The 17,929-nt window shown below is 37.7% G+C and overlaps 1 protein-coding gene and 2 long non-coding RNA genes across 4 annotated transcripts in view; 2 read left to right on the top strand and 1 right to left on the bottom strand.

Annotated features, from left to right (window-relative positions):
* LOC150069100 (uncharacterized) overlaps positions 1-5,341 on the top strand; it is a 43,021-nt gene extending 37,680 nt beyond the window's left edge. The window contains exon 3 of the long non-coding RNA XR_016535256.1: positions 5,084-5,341. This is a non-coding gene — a long non-coding RNA (uncharacterized LOC150069100). The remainder of the gene's footprint in view (positions 1-5,083) is intronic.
* Positions 5,342-5,435: 94 nt separating this feature from the next.
* Positions 5,436-11,809, top strand: LOC150069099 (uncharacterized). The gene is made up of 3 exons (XR_016537418.1): positions 5,436-5,795; positions 8,137-11,343; positions 11,750-11,809. It is a non-coding gene; the product is annotated as an uncharacterized LOC150069099 (long non-coding RNA).
* The window catches only part of Tp63 (tumor protein p63), a 197,291-nt gene continuing 185,565 nt past the window's right edge, over positions 6,204-17,929 (bottom strand). For both annotated transcript variants that reach the window (XM_090343805.1, XM_090343814.1), the window contains exons 11-14: positions 13,369-13,526; positions 11,321-11,465; positions 9,637-9,730; positions 6,204-6,551 (exon numbers count right to left, since the gene is read on the bottom strand). In XM_090343805.1, the coding sequence (XP_090199931.1) occupies positions 6,255-6,551; positions 9,637-9,730; positions 11,321-11,465; positions 13,369-13,526 (694 nt within the window). In that variant the 3' untranslated portion in view covers positions 6,204-6,254. The remainder of the gene's footprint in view (positions 6,552-9,636; positions 9,731-11,320; positions 11,466-13,368; positions 13,527-17,929) is intronic.

Genomic DNA, 17,929 nt, shown 5'->3' with positions numbered 1-17,929 from the left:
ACTGGGAACCAAATTCAGGGCCTCATTCTTGCTAGCAGGTACTTTACTACTTGAACCACTCCTTCAATCTTCATTCATCTTGGTTAGTTTGGGAACAGGAGACTGGGTTAGTGTTCACCAGGTTAAGCGGCCCAGTGAAACTGGTCATAACAAGAGCCTGCCCCCACATTCAGCTTTTACACTTTCCCTATATTTTGAGCTCATAGGTGTGCCCCTCCTCAGCCAGACATGGAGTCTGTGTGCTTTTATGTCAGGGCTGGCCTTGGATTATGATTCCCCCAATTTCTGCCTTCTGAGGAGCTCTGAGTACAGGCTTGATGTACTGTGCTCAGCATCACAACTCATAATTTATTTTTTTAAAGAGAAAATATTTATATTCTTGGCCCTGGAATTTCAAATTATTTTTCTCTTTTTGCCAGGCCTGGGCTTGAACTCAGGGTCTGAACACTGTCCTTGGGTTTTCTCAAGGCTAGAGCTCTACCACTTGAGCCATAGCACCACTTCTGGCTTTTTTCTATGTATGCGATACCGAGGAATCGAACCTGGGTATTTGTGCATGCTAGGCAAGCACTCTACCACTAGGCCAAACTCCTGGCCCCCTCAAATTATTTTTTTATGTATGGTGTTAACTAGAAAAAATGCGTTTAATGCTGGGAATTTTGTCTAATGGTAGAGTGCTTGCTTAGCATGCATGAAGACCCAGGTTCAATTCTGCAGTGCTACATAGAAAAAGTCATACATTGTGCTGTTGTTCAAGTGGTAGAGCTTTAGCTTTGAGAAAGCCCAAGGACAATTCCCAGGCCCTGAGTTCAAGCAAAAAAAAAAAGGGAGAAAGAAAACAAAAGTAAGTTTTAGTGAGTTAAATTTCTATATGAGCTATTCAGTTCCAATTACCTTTGATAAACACCTACCATTAGATTTTTGTCTATTTTATGAAGCATATTATCAATATGGGAATGCAGGTATGCAGGAATAATAAAAAGTGAAAGAATATTATCATATATTCTCTTAGCAAAAGAGGATAGCCTAGGTTTTGTTGCAAAATATTACCAATTTTCCTTTTTAAATTACTATCTGAATAAGAGCTATGTGTTGTTTTTAATCCTTAGAATTACATTGATTATTTATCATGCTTTATGATAAATTTAATCTAGAAAGTCATTACATATCTGAAATTCAACTTAACATGATCATTTTCAAAATTATCAGGGTCTACAACGCCTATGTATTTTTTTTGGTTGGTCATGGGGCTTGAACTCTGGGCCTAGGTGCTATCCCTGAGCTCTTCAGCTCAAGGAAAGCTCTCTACCACTTGAGTCACACAGCGTGACTTCTGGTTTTCTGGTAGTTTATTTGTGATAGAGAGTCTCATGGATTTCTGTGCCCAGACTAACTCTGAACTTTGATCCTCAGATCTCAGCCTCTTGAGTAGCTAGGATTACAGGCGTGAGCCACCGAGGCCTGGCTTTCACCTACCTAATTTTTTGAAGTATTTTATCTTTTTTATTTTAAGCTTTTACTATTATGAAGAGGAAGATGGAATATTCTGGCTGTAAATATATTATATACTCTGTTACTCTATACTTTTCTTGCAAGTTGATGTAATACAGAAAATACAATTAAAATCTGTAATTATACAGTGGTAAATTTATTTCTTCCTACTTCTATATGTTCTTATTTTATCATCTTTTACACCAGCTATATAATAGATCTATAAGAAAAGTCACTTAAATGTTGTGAGGCATATAATGATATATAGATTTAATTTACTGCAAATTATAATCTTTTTAACATATAATCAATGGAAAAATAATCAAGGTACTTTTGCAAGTTATGTAGTTACTAGGGCTTAAACTTAGGAACTTGTGGTCTAGCTTATGTTTGTTGAACATCTTTCATTGGCAGTTTTACTGGTTAATTGAAAAGAGTCACACGGATTTCCTTCCTGGGATGGCTTTGAGTGGTGATCTTCAGATTTCAGCTTCTGGAGTAGCTTAAATTACAAGTATGAGCTGCTGATACGCAACTCTTCCACACTAAAAATTCTTTATTCTGAAGGTTAATATCTATTTTGCACACACAACATATCTCAAATTTGATAAGCCCATGTATGTGCTCAGTAGTCATATCTAGTATTTGCTATCTAGGAGACAGCATATCTTGGATTATCCATTTTTTTTTATTTTTATAAACAACCAAGTAAGTCAGTTGAGTGCCTCAAGCCTAAAATCTTAGCTATTCTGGAGGCTGAGATCTGGGGACCAAGGTCCAAAGCCTGCACAAAAAGGAAAGACTTTGAGACTCTTTATTTTCAATTAACCACCAAAAAAAGTGGAGCTGTGCCTGAATGTTAGCCTTGAGGAAAAAAAAAAAAAACCTCTTAGGAATATCCCCCAGTGTCTGTGTTCAGGCCCCAGGACACACACACACACACACACACACACACACACACACACACACACACACACACACACACACACACACCCCACAGCTGTCTTCTTGTTTTGGCCCAATAGAATTGATAAATAAGACATAATAATTCCTAGAAAGGCAAATGAAAGAGAAATGGGAAAGAAGTGGGAAAAGGATCACTCATTTTTCATAAGGTGTTTTAGTTTCATGAAACCATTTACAAAATCCTACAATAAGTGTAAGAAAATATACTTTATTTTTATTCTTAAATGTGTTTTCCATTGTAATTCACAACATCTGTAAGATGTATGAAAGGTATGATACACCAGTCTATGAAACTGGCTAGATGCTTTCAGTAAAAAAAAATATAGAAAGAAAGAAGGAAAGGAAGGAAGGAAGGAAGGAAGGAAGGAAGGAAGGAAGGAATAAAAAAGAAGGAAAGAAAAGGAAGCCAAAACTGAACTCAGAGTTTTGTGTTACCTGAAGGTTTTTATATCTCATGCTGACAATTGTGGATCAATCACTTTATTTTGGAGACTCTCTCTTCTAAACCTCAAGAAATAAGGATTTTCATATCACTAAAATTTAAGATTTTCCTGCCTTGCCTATAAAATTATGCCTTCAAAATATGGTTATCTATGAATAAGAATATACTATTATCTATATAATTTTCACACTTAGTTTATCTCTCTATGAGCATAAAATGTTTTCATTTCATCTAATATTAGCCCATAATTTTTTTCATTACTTTAATAAGGTATTTATACTATTATGATCGAGACAGTATATCTCCCACCAACTTATTTATGCATATATTTTTTGAGAGGGAAAACTAATCTACATTTAAAAGGAAACATCTAGCAAGTGTGTTTTCATGTGTTCTCATGATTTTACATGGAGTGAGGATATTCACTGAGCTTCATGAGGCTGTTACCAAGTCCCACATTAGGAAGTGCTATGGTCTACTGTTTTTTATAGGGAAGAATGTTTTCTTTCCTCAATCAAAGATAGTACAAAACTTGTGAGTGTTTCGTATATCTAAAGAGGATGACTTCCTGTTTTATTTCTATTTAATAGATTGTCTAACATTTAAAGAATGTTTATTTGTGAAAGAATTAGAAGCATTTTTTAATATCTCCAATGCTTCTTTCAGTGCCTTATTCTCATCCTCAGTGATAGAAATAGGCCCAAGGTAGAAAGGATAGAAAAATAGGACACTATATTATGCACATCAAGACAATTTCTCAATCCATTTTTAAATTTTATTGCATGTCTTGGCAAATATAAGTGGCTTATAGATTTGCCTTTGGCTCACCAAACGTCCATACACAAACAATACCAAGAGACAAGCAATTGAAGCTTAAAAAAAAAAGGTTATCACATATCTAAGAATGCCTTTTGAAAACATTAATAAAGCATATAAAACTTTTGACATTTGCTTAATTTTGTACAATTATAAAAAATAATAAAAAACCCATATCTCTAACATTCAGCATCCCACATACTGTATTTTAGGAGAATATCAAGAAAGTATAATGTGAATAGATTTAATGAACTTAACTCTGCTTCCTATTCCACATCTAAACAAAAGCAGAAGGCTTCATTGAGCTAAAGCCACACAGCTCAGAGGAGGCCAGACCTGAATACCTGCCCAATTTTTCACTTCCAGCTATTCCTACACTCCAGGACTATAACAACACTAGATATGAGTGAAGCCAGTAACTGCCTAGCTATGGCTACCACCAAACTCAAGAGATACAGTACAGGAATTTCTGAGTCCTAAATGTCTCCTGAGTAGTGTCGAAATAGCTCATAAGCCCCAGGTTTATTCAAGCACTCAGGACCTACAGGAAGTGATCAGCCTTCCTAACATGGCCTACTCACAGTGTTTGTTCTTCCCCTGATCAATCTCTAAAGCTGCATGTTTTTTTTTTCAGAAATTAACAGCACTTATCATTATTTAAGCACAACAAAAACGTTGAAATTCAGGACTCACTCTCTTTTGCATACAAAATTAAAAAAATATTAATAATACAAAATTATCCTTCCTCCCATTTTACAATAATGATATTCTGCCTTACTTGAAATTGTGTTCTTACTCAATGGTGTTTCCATGAAATATAAAATCATTTAAAGAAAAGGGATTTCAAATGTGGTTCTGCAAAACCCTCTACCCCAAGAAGGAAAAATAACATACAAAAAACACACAATTCCACACCTTCTGTATATATACACTTTCCAGATGAAATTCACACATTACATTGAGAGCTACAGTAGCCCTTTTGCACTGTAAAATAAAAGTGAAAGTTTATGTGCAATGACAGCCCTTTGCCCAAATGCACAAGAAGATTTTACAGTTCATGAAATATATACAAAATACTTGTTCTATTTTGAAGCAAAATAGGTTTTACAAAGTATTTTTCCAAACCATCAAGGAGGAATGTTGTGAGTTATATTTTCACAAAGTTGTCCATGTAGTTTAAGCAACAGCTTTCAAAAGATAGCTAACCTGGGAGGGAAGTCTATGAATGGTCCCAAAGGAAGTGGACAGGAAATGGCATCACAATTACCTCCAAAAACAATGGAAACACTTACTGATAAAATGAGAAAATAAGAGACGGGAGCCACTGAAGTCACATGAAATCTGTGCTCATGTGTTTCTATTTTCCAGATCACCACCCCAGTTTTCAACCTTGAAGAGAGGGAAAGTAAAGAAGCCTCTCCATGGTCTTTTGAAGAAAAAATGTGCTCCAAATTCTCCAGCTTTCAAAAGAGTATTCAGGAATTGAACCTAATAGATGGAAGAGATATATGTTTGTGAGATACTCAACACTTCTGAGGATTCCTGATGTTTTTCTTAGCATGTGCTACAATTTTATTGTATGAGCTAGTCGGATTTCATTCATCTGTGCCAAGTAAATTGGAACCACAACTCGATACAATTTGATCAAGCTAGTTTTAAGGCTTCCATGCTAGTAGCAAACGTGCCGACAATAAGTATTAATATGTTTGGCGTTGAACGTTGAGAAAACTCCTGATATACCCAGCTACATTGTACCAGATGTCTGGAACTCATTTCAGGAATTTTATGCATGACCCCATTCCTCATTCTCAAACAAAGGCAAAAGAAGTCCTTTCCTTTGGTGTTTCTTACAACCAAATAGTGAACTAACTTGAAAAGATGCAAGTGATATAAAATCATATCACCAGAAAGAACCATGTACATATATACAGATGGGACCACACACTCATCAATGGAAAGTTGAACTGGATCTATCAAAGATTTGGAATATCAGGTTGGACCTATGGGTCACTAGTCATGGTGCCCCTGAGAAAGGGGCTGCAGACAAGAAATTGAAAACAAGTAAATTAAAAAAAAAAAAGTAAGTGCAAATCAATTTCCATGACTTAAATTACATTTTAAACAATGTTCAGTGTTCCCACACCAAAATATAAACTGTATATTTATACATTTATTTATTTATACATATATACATATAGTCTTAGACTATCAAAGTGAAAATTCTTTATAAAAGTCAATGAGAAATGGCTGCAGCATAAGGAAACACCCACTGCCTTTTTTGCTTACTTACTTCTACCTAGTTTTGACAACTCAGTTTGCAAGCAATAGTTTTCGAGGCTTAAAGCCCGAATCAAACTCAGCTGCCAGCTCAGATTTTAGGTAAGAGGTAGCCTCTTACTCCTCCTTCCCTTAAGAAATCAGACTGAGAAGCGGGGGAGGGGGAGGGGAAGATCTAGGGAAAATGCTTTGAAGACCAAGCAGGAGTGCCTTGATGAGGGTGGGTGGCAGGAAGAGAATGGAAGAGTTGACAGCAGGCTGTTCACTCCCCTTCTTCTTTGATGCGTTGTTGCTTGTTACGGCGGGCATCCATGTCAAAGTTGAAGTCATTCCACTCATCCCGGGGTGGGAAGGAGATGGTCTGGCGGAGAGTAAAGCGCACAGCATCGATCACACGCTCTCCACGGGTCTCACTGGAGCCCACACTGACAGTAGAAGCCCCACTCGGGGTCCGCAGAAGATGAGGAGGTGAGGAGAAATCATGAAGTTGTCGGTGGTCCAGGATTCCTTTCCAGATGGCATGTCGGAATTGCTCAGGGATCTTTAAACTTGCCAAATCCTGTGGAAAGAGAGAAGGGAATCAGGGAGAATTAGAACAAAGAAGCAAAATCACTCTTATCCCATACCATTATTTCATTCCTGGGAGTTCTCTTTTAATTAATCCAATGATATTGATCTCTAGCTTAGAAAATAAAATCCAATTTTTTAATGTTTTTCAATGTTATATGTAACTAGAAAGAAAGGCACAATCTTCAGATACCATCTCTGCTTATGAAAATCAATTCATTGTCTCTAATTTCTTCATTGGTAAAATAGAACAGGGAAGAGGGGAAATACTCTCCATATAAATATAGACTAGTTCTTCAATGTACTAGCTTTAGCCTCTAGAAAGATTCTGTAGGGACTGAGCAATGCTTATGTTCCAAGCACTGAGCTAACCATTTTTTAAATTTATGTGCTAATTTAGTCTTCAGACTAGTCATAGATACATTGCTATATCTATTAGTATATCTGTCATATATTGATTAAAATATCTGTTTTATTGATAGAAAAGCTAAGGGTAAGAGAGATTGATAAGTCTAAAATCTAGATGAATAAATTGTAGACTCAGAACAGAGATACACTGGCCCAGCGGTCTCTTGATGTTTGGATAAAGAGGTTATCAAAATGCAAAGCAAAAGCCGGATGCCAGTGGCTCACGCCTGTAACCCTAGCTACTCGGGAGGCTGAGATCTGCAAATCATGTTTTGGAGGCAGCCCAGGCAGAAAAGACCCCATGGGACTCTTATGTCCAATTAATCACTCAAAATCCAGAAGTGATTCTGTGGCTCAAAGTGGTAGGGAATAAGCCTTGAGCAAAATAGAGCTCACCCAGGCTTAGAGTTCAAGCCCCATGACCAACAAAATCAAATCAAATCAACAACAATAAAAAACAGAAAGCAACTGTGTGCATGCTACATGGTCAGAGGTGGAAGTATTACAAATAGAGTCAATGTTAATTACACAATCTTTTTTTTTTTTTTGCCACTTCTGGGCCTTGAACTCAGAGCTTGAGTATTATCCTTGGGCTTTCTCAAGGCTAGAGCTCTACTGCATGAGCCACAGCACAACTTCCAGTTTTTTTTCTATGTATGTGGTACCGAGGAATCAAACCTGGTGCTTGCCTAGGCAAGCACTCTACCACTAGGCCAAATTCCTGGTCCAGCAGAACACAATCTTAATTATATGTAGAAAGTATTAGTAACAGCTCACATCTTTTGTGGCACAGCATGCTGATGGGTACAAAGAACACTGTGCTTAGAGTACAGATCTTGGACAAACTTTTTCCACTCTAGAATTTTAGCAGTTCTGATCTCAGTTTCTTCATTGGTAAAAGTGAATATGATTGCTTTCTTAGGCTTATCTGTGTCATGCACTTATAGTTGAATGTGACTATGAAAGTACTATCTAAAATTTGCAATATGCTACTATATAAATTTTCACCATTTCTATCATTATATTATTAACTCAGTTTTGCATTTTATAGAGGAAAAATAATTGATGATCCCAACTTGATTGCATTCTACTTTCCAGAAGGGATGTCAGATATCTTACACAGATACTGTGAGATAAGCAAATAATGTGATTTCTTTTTCTTTTTCCAGAAATGAGAAGGAAGAAGCTGACATAGGGATGAAAAAAATGTACAGCTATCCAACATATCCCAACTCTGAGTGCTACCATATAGAATCACAGATTTTTATGGAATCAATTTTCAGATCATTATAGGCATTCCCACTTCCTATTGTAACAGAAGAAAATATTGCAAGACAAAAAGTAGCCAATGAATAGATAAGAGAGTATATTCTTCATATTCTTTGGCACTCAGAAACTCCAGAGCCCTTTGCAAGCTAGACTCCACTAGTATCCGTCGAGATAGTCTTACAGAGGGCATTTGTAGATCTAACAGTTACAGGAAATTCAGACACAGTCCCTAGTGGGGACAAATACACAACATAATATCACTGCTAAGAAAAAAAAGAAGAAGAAAAGACAATGGCCAGATTGTCTGACCCATGAAGTAGCACTACACTACAAAAAGACCTGGAATATAGGACACATTTGCTGTTCTTGGAGAATGGAACTAGTCTTAAAATGAGCCTAATCTTGTCAACATATTCTTTAAACATTAGAGCTTTCATTTAGAATGTATCCTATCTGGGATCAGCAGCGGTGGCCTCCGGATGGTGAAGGGTGGGTATTCATGCCATCACCAGTGACATGATATTGTCCTCCTACACAGCGACCCCTAGTATCGGTGCTCAAGGGGGGAAGTAAAAAGGTCCTGAGTACAGAAACAGCAGCAGAAACAGAGGCCATCTTGTCCCAGCAGTCCACAGTGTCCTCCAGAAGCCAGAAGAGAGAATAGTGAGCCCCAAAGACAGTGATATGAGGAGCAGACAGGAGAAAACTTAGAGTGCTAAAAACAGAATGATACAAGCTCCCATTTCAGCAATGTTCAAGAAATGGGGTAGGAAGCAACAGAAAGTTCCCTTCAATCCAGACTGGATCAAAAGACAAATCAAAGAGTAACAAAGCCATAAAGGAAGCTTTGATTAAGCTTAGTGTGATTAAGTGAGAGGCTCTGAGAGGCAAAATGAAAAATCTAAACTTTTATTACTTGGCCAGGGTTTAAATCCAAGGCCAAAGATGCTTTTCAGTGGACAGGAATGGCTGGGTCACATTGTAAAAGCACAGAAAGTAAGTAAATGGGCATGTAGCTTGGGAGAGACAGCTAAATCCCTCATAAAGTCCTAATTTAATTTTTTTTAAAGCTGAGTTAATTCTAGAGTAGATGTACCCCCAGGGCTGTATTCCTGGGTCTGACATCAACCCATGATGGCAAATTATCATTCCGTTAGCCCTCTACATTTGTGAGAACACCACCACCATATACTATGGATAATAAATTATTGGTTGATCAGAAAAGCTGATGGGCTGAGGTTCAACCACATATAGGATCCCTTTCCAAGGGTTCCTTCAGCAGTGAAGATTGGGTACAGGACAAAAGCAAATTATAAAACTAGTGGGGATCAAACCATTAGGTATATGTCATGGGGCAGGGGGAGTGAAATAAAAGTCATAAGAGTCTAACAGTTACTTACATCCATGGAGTAATGCTCAATCTGATAGATGGTGGTCAGCCCTTGGGTCGTGAAATAATCCAGACATGATGAACAGCCCAACCTTGCTAAGAAACTGCAGAGGGAGGAGGGGAAATGAAGGAGGAAACAGAAAAAGAAAGTTCACCCCGACTGCATTGGCAAGATTAAAGAAAACCCAACATTTTGCCCTTGGATGCTCTGAATAAGAGACAAAGTACAGATAAAATATATGTAGGCCCTTGGCTTTGAGATTTAGAGATTATTAGATAACTTGAACTTTAGGTCTACAGAAAATAAAATCAGGAAGTGGTGCTGTGGCTCAAGGGATAGGATGGTAGCCTTGAGCTGAAGAGCTCAGGGGCAGCGCCCAGGCCCAGAGTTCAAGCCCCAGGACCAACAATAACCACAAATAAAGAAAATTCACTGAAGAATGTTCTGAAGACCATTGCTTTCCAATGATGAGCTGAGGTATGCTATAGTTTTATGTTCTGAACTGTCTGGAGACAGCTGTCTGGAGAGGTCAAGTTCCTGGTGCTTTATTTCACTTTACTCACTCCATGTTTTTCTTTTGGTATGTAGTTTCCGGGAGTAGATAGTATGGTTAAAAATATGGGTCATACCAGGCTCCAGTGGCTCAGACCTGTAATAATCCTAGCTAATAAGAAGGCTGAGAACTGAGGATCATGCTTTGAAGCAAGCCCAGATAGCAAAGTCCATAAGACTTTTGTCTTCAATTAATTATCAAAAAAGGGTGGAAAACGGCAGGAAAGTGGAGCTGGAGCTCAAGTGGTAGAGCATTAGCCTTGAGCAAAAAGGCTCAGGGACAGCCGCCCAGGCACTGAGATCAAGATCAAGCCACAATGTCAGTCACCACTTTAGAAAGTCAGTCATTAATACTTTATATATTCTCCTCAGGTTATGCATCTTCCCTTTTATGATATTAGCCTGAGACTGATAACCTCATTAACATCACAAGGCTAACTCCCCTGTGAGATTAGCAAGGCACAGTACCCTATGTGTGACTAATACTTCCACCTACCACATATAATGTAGCTAAAGGAGAGAGCCATTCTGCACATGAAGCAGAGGTTTAAAAAAAGAAGAACTTGAACTAGTAATTAGGAAATCTGGGAACCCATACATTCAAAACCTTTGCCTATCCAAACTCTCCTTTCCCAGGAGTTTTCCTACATGCAATGAATTAGAGGCTACCAGCTTCTTGAAAGTCTCTTCGTTGGTTTTCGTGCTAACATTTAAATTTGATGGACATCCAACTCCAAAATAATGGTCTGTGGTTGCTGAAAGCTATGAACCCTAAAGAATAGGAAATAGGAGCAAGATAGCAAGTGTACTGCCCTTTCAGAAAACCCAGCCCTGAGCACCAATTTGAGGGCCATAACTAACAAGGTGGAAAAAAAAAACAAAACAAAACTGAAGGAGTGAGTGAAGATGAAAACAGGTATGCAACCTGTATTCATATGAATGCACCTTTTCACTTTTTCCCGTTAAGTGTCAGTGTTCTCCTTGATTAATGTTTGCTGACTACTCCACAGATCCAGGAGAAGAGTGGCTCAGTTTCAACCTTAAGGCTGCTTGCTTTCTTCTCAGTTTGGATGTGATCTACCCTCCACCACCCAGAAATGCTTAGGAGATGATGCCCCAGGAGCACATGCTGTGGACTCACCTGACAATGCTGCAATCTGTGGGGTACGGAGGTGGGGGGGTGCAGTGGGAGGTGGAAGGCATGGACAGCGTGGGAGGGAGGGTCTGGGTGGGGCTGAGGCCATTCATGTCTCCAGCCATTGGCATGTGGGTGCCCATCATGGGAACTGGACAGAAGCAGGGGAACAGAGAAGATTACTGCTGTTATCATTCATGTACCAGCACTCTAAAGGTCTGTGTTACCAAAGGCCTAGACCACCAGCCTTGCTTTTCTGTCTTATCTTATTATAACCCCTTTGAACACCATACAGAGAATATAAAGAACTGATTGTTCACAAATTATATTATATGACTTTCTTCCCTGATGACCTTGTCCTATTCTTTCTCTACTTCTACTTCTCTGTAGCGTTACTCATTTTTTCTAATATTAGCATTTCTGTTTCCCTTCTAGACAATCCTTGAAGTATGAAGATTAGATCTTATCCATATCAAGTGTTTATAGAACCTCACATCCTATTTGACTCAGTAATGTTCAATAAAAAGTTAACAAATGACAAACTTGAGAGTAAGAAAGAACTGCTTTAGAATCTGTATTTGGGCCCAGGTAGGCTTATCTTATGACTAATAAGCAAAATAAAAACATTTATGGATAGAGAAGAAAAGCTTAATCCTATTTATAGAAACAAATTTTACCTTGAAGTCAAACATCATAAAGATAATACATTCATGACAAAGATGAATGTGATTAATTTCTACTTTAGTAAATAAGAATGTACTCAAGGGCAAAGTCTCTAATACTAATTAAGACAGAATAAAGCAGTCTTCATCATGGTTTGTTATCAGGTATTTGACTTTCCCCAGAAAATAAGAGTCTATAAGTGATCCTTAAGCAAGACAAAGGTAAATTCAATTTTGTGCAAGTGTGAAATATAATCCTCATCATTTCTTGTCATCTCAAGAAAAGAGATGGGTGGTCTTAGTTGCAGTAAAAGTCGCACGAATGAAGACAAATGGTTTCTATGCTTCCAAAGAGGCTGATCTGCCTGAGGTCAAGCTTTGTATATTAGGACACATGAACAGGAATGAGAAAGCAGTGACCATGATACCCCGTACATCTGTATCTCACTGTAATGAAAACATAGGCCATCATACCACAGAGACTCAAAATCACGGCTTCCCTTAATTTCTCTTAGCATGCCTAGTTTTTCCAGGCAACATCAAATGCAAGTTTAGAGGGCCTTTCATATTCACATTTAGTTCATATGAGGAATTTGGTATGCATAAATGAAAGGAAGGCCCTGCTATAGGTCAAGGCCCTACTGATTGCGCATGGGATGGAGCAGATGACTAAAATTAAGACTCAACCTAATTACATCTTCAAGATACAATGTGGTGATTTTATGGATAGAAAATTGAACAGGGGAGCAGAGGCACAACTTATCCATAATTACACAGCTAAATTCGTGATAAGAGTTCAGATTGGAAATCTGTTTATTTACTTTTTTTATTTTGGCCAGTCCTGGGCTTGAGCTCAGGGCCTGAGCCCTGTCCTTGGACTTTCTCCAGGCTAGAACTCTACGACTTGAGCCTCAGCACCATTTCTGGCTTTTTTTCTGTGTATGTGGTACCGAGGAATCGAATCTGGGTTTTTGTGCATGCTAGGCAAGCACTCTACCACTAATCCAAACTCCTGGGCCCTGTTTATTTACTTTTAAAATCTATCCTGTATAATGGATGTATTTTTTTTTTCTTTTCTTTTTTTTTTTTTTACTATCTCAACGGTGTTACATGGTGGGTATCCATCACATTTGCAGGACATGAAGTACTCCTTACTCTACTCAAGGAACAGACACCTTTTTTGTTATAAAATAAACATTTCTTTTACATCTCAAATGTGACAGGAGGTGGCAGAAGTCTAGATCCAGGTTTCAGGAGATTGTTCTTTATCCCTATTCATATAAGCCTCCACCATATCTACCAATCCCTTTCATAGTGAAACATACATCTCAGGTGTACGAAATCCCTCTGCTAGCCACTATGCTAGCTGCAGTGGAAGGGAGAGATACTTACTATTGGCTCCCATACCATCGGGCATGGTGGTGGGAGTGAGAGCGTTGCGCTGCTGAGGGTTAATCAGCTGGCTCACGGAAGGCAGCTTGTTCATGCTGTTCATTTTGTTCAGAGGTGGGGAGCTGTTACCATATGTAGACTGAGACTGCATTGAGGTCCTGAGAAGAGAAACACAGGTACAAAGATAAGCACAGGGCAAAAGAATGAATGGGGAATGAGCATTCTCAACAGGTCTTGAGTGAAAACATAACCTTCAAGTTGTGCTCATGCAAAAACATCCTTCAGGATTGAGAACTTAAGATGGTATTTATGTTTCTATCTGAGAATATGTCCTGAATAATCAGAGATTGCAATGCTGTCAATGAGCCATATTAGTTTTTTACAACTGTGCCATCTGGGATGTCTTTCTCACGAATCTCCTTTGTGATAGGAAAATGACATCCTCCATTTCCCTCCATTCTTTCCTCCATCTTCTTCCTCTTGAGTTAATACAGTGGAAGGATTCAATATGAGTAAGACACAGAAAAGAAATGCAGCTCAGGCAATGCATTTGTAGATTCCTGCATCACTCAGGATGAGCAGGAAGTAACTCCAAAGCCCATCCGATGGACACTTGACAGCTCCTCTTGCCCTCCTACACAGGCCCTCAACATGAGAGCACACATTTCAGACTGAGATGTTCCTGAGAGAGGAGAAGCCTTTCTATGCAGGTCACCCTGGAGGCTGCATCGCTGTTGGGTTAACTTTCTACAAGTCTCCTGTGATAAACAGAAAAAGAAGACAAAACACTCTTTCCCTTCAGTAGAGAATCTTCAATTAGGCTAATTACTTGGATTCATATTCCCTATGAAGTTATCACATTTCTGAAAGTATCCCCTAATGAATTCATACATCCCTAACTGGTGAGATAGACTAGAATGAAGGTCCAATAGAGTTGAAACCCTCTTGTACTGTACATTGGGGAGCTATTGGAGCCTGTGCAACCCACTTCCCATGTTTTCCACAGTAGGGAACTATATGAACTACAATTACCCTTAATGTATATGTTCAATGTTAGAGCCTAGAAAAGCAAAAAGAAATGGTCCTGGTTTCTGTGACGCTTATGTGGAACTGGTAGCAAGTGGGATAATAAGGCATTGTCTCGTACATGGATAAAAACTGAAACAAGAGAAGATGGAAGTGCTTTTGTATAGACTACAGCAAAGATAGTGAGTAGTTCTTGTGATCAGAGACTAAAGACTGTATCCTCAGCACATTGCTAAACTATAGTGGGAAAGCTCACCTTTAAGATTCCTCAAAGTGCCAGACACCAGCAGCTCATGCCTGTAATTCTAGCTATTCAGGAGAACTGAGGATCTTGGTTCAAAGCCACCCCAAGGAAGGAAAGTCTGTGAGAATCATATCTCCACTTAACCACCAGAAAGCCAGAAGTAGTGCTGTGACTCAAAGAGATAGAGATCTAGCTTTGAGAGAAAGAGCCCAAGGATAGTGCCTAAGCCCTGAGTTCAAGCCCCAAATGGATGTCATCCAGTTACATTGTAGTGATAAAACTGCTTTGTGAAATTGAAACCCCATTGTACAACTCTCTCCCCTAGATCTTTTCACTGACCCAAATTCTACATACTTGTTGCAGTTGAGCCTAATCATGGAGTTCTGAAGAACCTATTGAATGAGTTGACCTCTAAACATGTGATATATAAAAAGGAAACAATACAAAAGATTCTAAAAATTAAAAGTTGGCAAACAGAACGTATCATTTTATCCTGAATTGCTTCCTTGTTGCTGTAGCCATACTTTCATTAAAGAACAAACAAATTTTTCTTTGAAATATATATATATGCATGTATACATACATATGTATATGTATATGCAATGAGGGCAATCTGGCTACAAAATCTGTCACCCTATTGATTGCCAGGGCTGAAATATATATATATATGTATATATACACACATATGTATATAGACACGTGTATATATTCAGTGTATGCATGATAATTTTGAAGGTATAAATGAATCTAGCATAATGTTGGAAACAATTTTTGTAAATGACCCTAGGTGCTTGGGTGCTATAGTTTTTTATCTTTGAAGAAATCATTCTGCTTTCTCCATAATTAGTGGAATCATGGATATTCTATCCTAAACCACCGTGAAGCCTCAGAACTGATATAAACAATGCTTATTTGCAAAAATCAGCATGGCTATGGAAAGGGAACAACCTAATAAACCCACTGATTTTATAATCACTAACTTTAATGGAGATGGATATTGATTGTTCTTTCACCTTGCCCAAATATTCCCATTCATACATCTAAATGTACACAAATAAGAGTGCATATAATAAATCTTTCCAATTGTCAAGCATTTTATATTATCTAGCTTTTTCACTTATGTTCTGGGTGACTGTGATTTTAGCATGGCACATACAATGATACTGCAAGTCAAGGAAGTGCAGAAATTATTACCATGATTAGGAGGATGATGAGTTAATATGAGCTTGTAAGTAAAACACAGTGCCTGAAGCCAGGTACTACAATATGGATGGGTACACAATAGAACTCAGTCTTCTAACACTTAGCCTAAGCTAAGTATTAGCTTAGCTACTAGTGCTAGCTACTCTGAAATAAAGTGATGATGGGCAAAAGCTTATAGAAGAAATGAGTGAATTGGTGAGAGAATAACTGGAGACAAACTTAGCAAGAAGCAAGCAAGGAATAGCATTAAACTCTATTCCTTTAACTCCTGCTAAGTATTTTGGAATCCACTCCTGGGAGAGAGACAGCAGGCTTTGATTACCTAATGAAATCCTTAATGCAGTACCAGAGGGAAACAGAGGGCAAGGCATCAAAGATGTACCTTGATAGGGGCTGTTTCTTTAAATCATTGCCCATTATAAAATACCCATGATGCCTTGTAACTGGTATTCTAGTTGCAAATTGGTTCTGTTCATAGAGATCTAGCGATCTTCACCTGCCTCTCCATTTCTCCAAAATCCATTGAACATAGGTCAAACATTTATGGAAAGAGTAGTTTGAATCATTAATAAATACAGGGAAACATAAAGTTTACTTCTAGTTTTGTCAGGACCCTTAATTGTACTTAAGGAAATAAAACAAACAAACCCTTTTTCATCCTATGACAACTTCCTTTCTCTTGAGGCCATTTTTTATTGTTTAATCTAGTTCAGTTATTATTTTTTATCATAATTCACTTAATTTGAGGAAGGTAAGCTTGAAACTATACATGAATGTAAAAAGAGTATGGATCTCAGAACCAATCAAAATATATAGATCATCTGTCAATCTGACACAAATTAAGTGACTTTGCATAATATATGTTCCCCTTTAGTGTCAATCACTTAGACTTCATTATAAGCATTATACTTACTCTGAAAGAGCCTCTATGTGCTGGACACCATCTAGTGATCTGTAGTGATGTGCTACTCAAAGAGCCACATGTGTTCAGAAATTCTGAACATGTCTTCTATGATGTAAAATTTCCAACTACAGGGGAGGAGATCAGGGTAGTTTGTTCCCATCAGTTCCCATCAAATGAAATGAGGGATCTGAGAAGCTCTATGAATGCAGTATGTTAGTTGAATAAATTCATAGCCAATGTGAAGGCTTTCCAGGTATAAATTAAGTTCATATTATTCTGATTATCCACGTTTAGAATCCAAATTTCTTGGTTTCTACTCTAATATTTATGATAACATATGTATGGTATGGTATGTGTTCTGATAAGGCACAATTATCCTTTTCATTTGCCAAGAATTCTGTATGTGTGAAGAATTCACATGTATAGATACATATACATACATATATATGTATACACACATATATATATATATATATATATACACACGCACACATGGAAATAATTCCCTTCATATCCCCAGTAGAGATTTCTGGTCAAGCAATTTCTGCTGAAGTATTTAATAAATATGAATTTAATTTAAATTTGTTTTAGTAGATTTCACAATTTAAGATACAATTTGGGAGTTGTTTGGTGACATCATCACCCCTTTGGTGTTTGGGATTAAACAAGCTATCAAAGGACTAAATTGTATTTTAAGTTAGTTTAGAGAGTGTAATTCAATTTTCATATTGATGAATGACCTTGATACAAAGTCTCTTCAACAAAAGCCAACTACTAATAACAGAAGAAATGTCAACAAAACCAACCTGATTGTTCTATTGCTCTTTTTCTTAAGTCAACACAATACTTCAAGCACTTGTATGAGTGTATTCTTGTATTTAAGGGGAAATAAAAGTGAGAGAGACAGAAACAAATCTTCAAGATAAATCAAGATGCAAAAGTTTATTGAAAATTAAAATCACACATCCATAAAACAACAGCCTTAATAACAAGAAATGATTGTCCTGGTGACATAGAATGAAGCACTGGTGATCTGGTGTGGGAGGGAGTGGGAGGGGGCAGGATTTTTGAAGCCTTTAGATTATTATCATAAAGTGTTTTATAATAAAAAAACAGAGTCTATAAAAGTTATTTACTTTTCTACTTGCAACTTCCAGTCCAGGGGAAATGATAATACCATGTGT

The sequence above is a fragment of the Megascapheus bottae genome, chromosome 1 (genome assembly GCF_031878675.1).
Source record: "Megascapheus bottae isolate mThoBot1 chromosome 1, mThoBot2.hap1, whole genome shotgun sequence".
In the NCBI taxonomy this organism is placed as follows: domain Eukaryota; kingdom Metazoa; phylum Chordata; class Mammalia; order Rodentia; family Geomyidae; genus Megascapheus; species Megascapheus bottae.
Note: the sequence above shows the minus strand (reverse complement) of the source record. Positions and strands in the feature narration are given on the sequence as shown.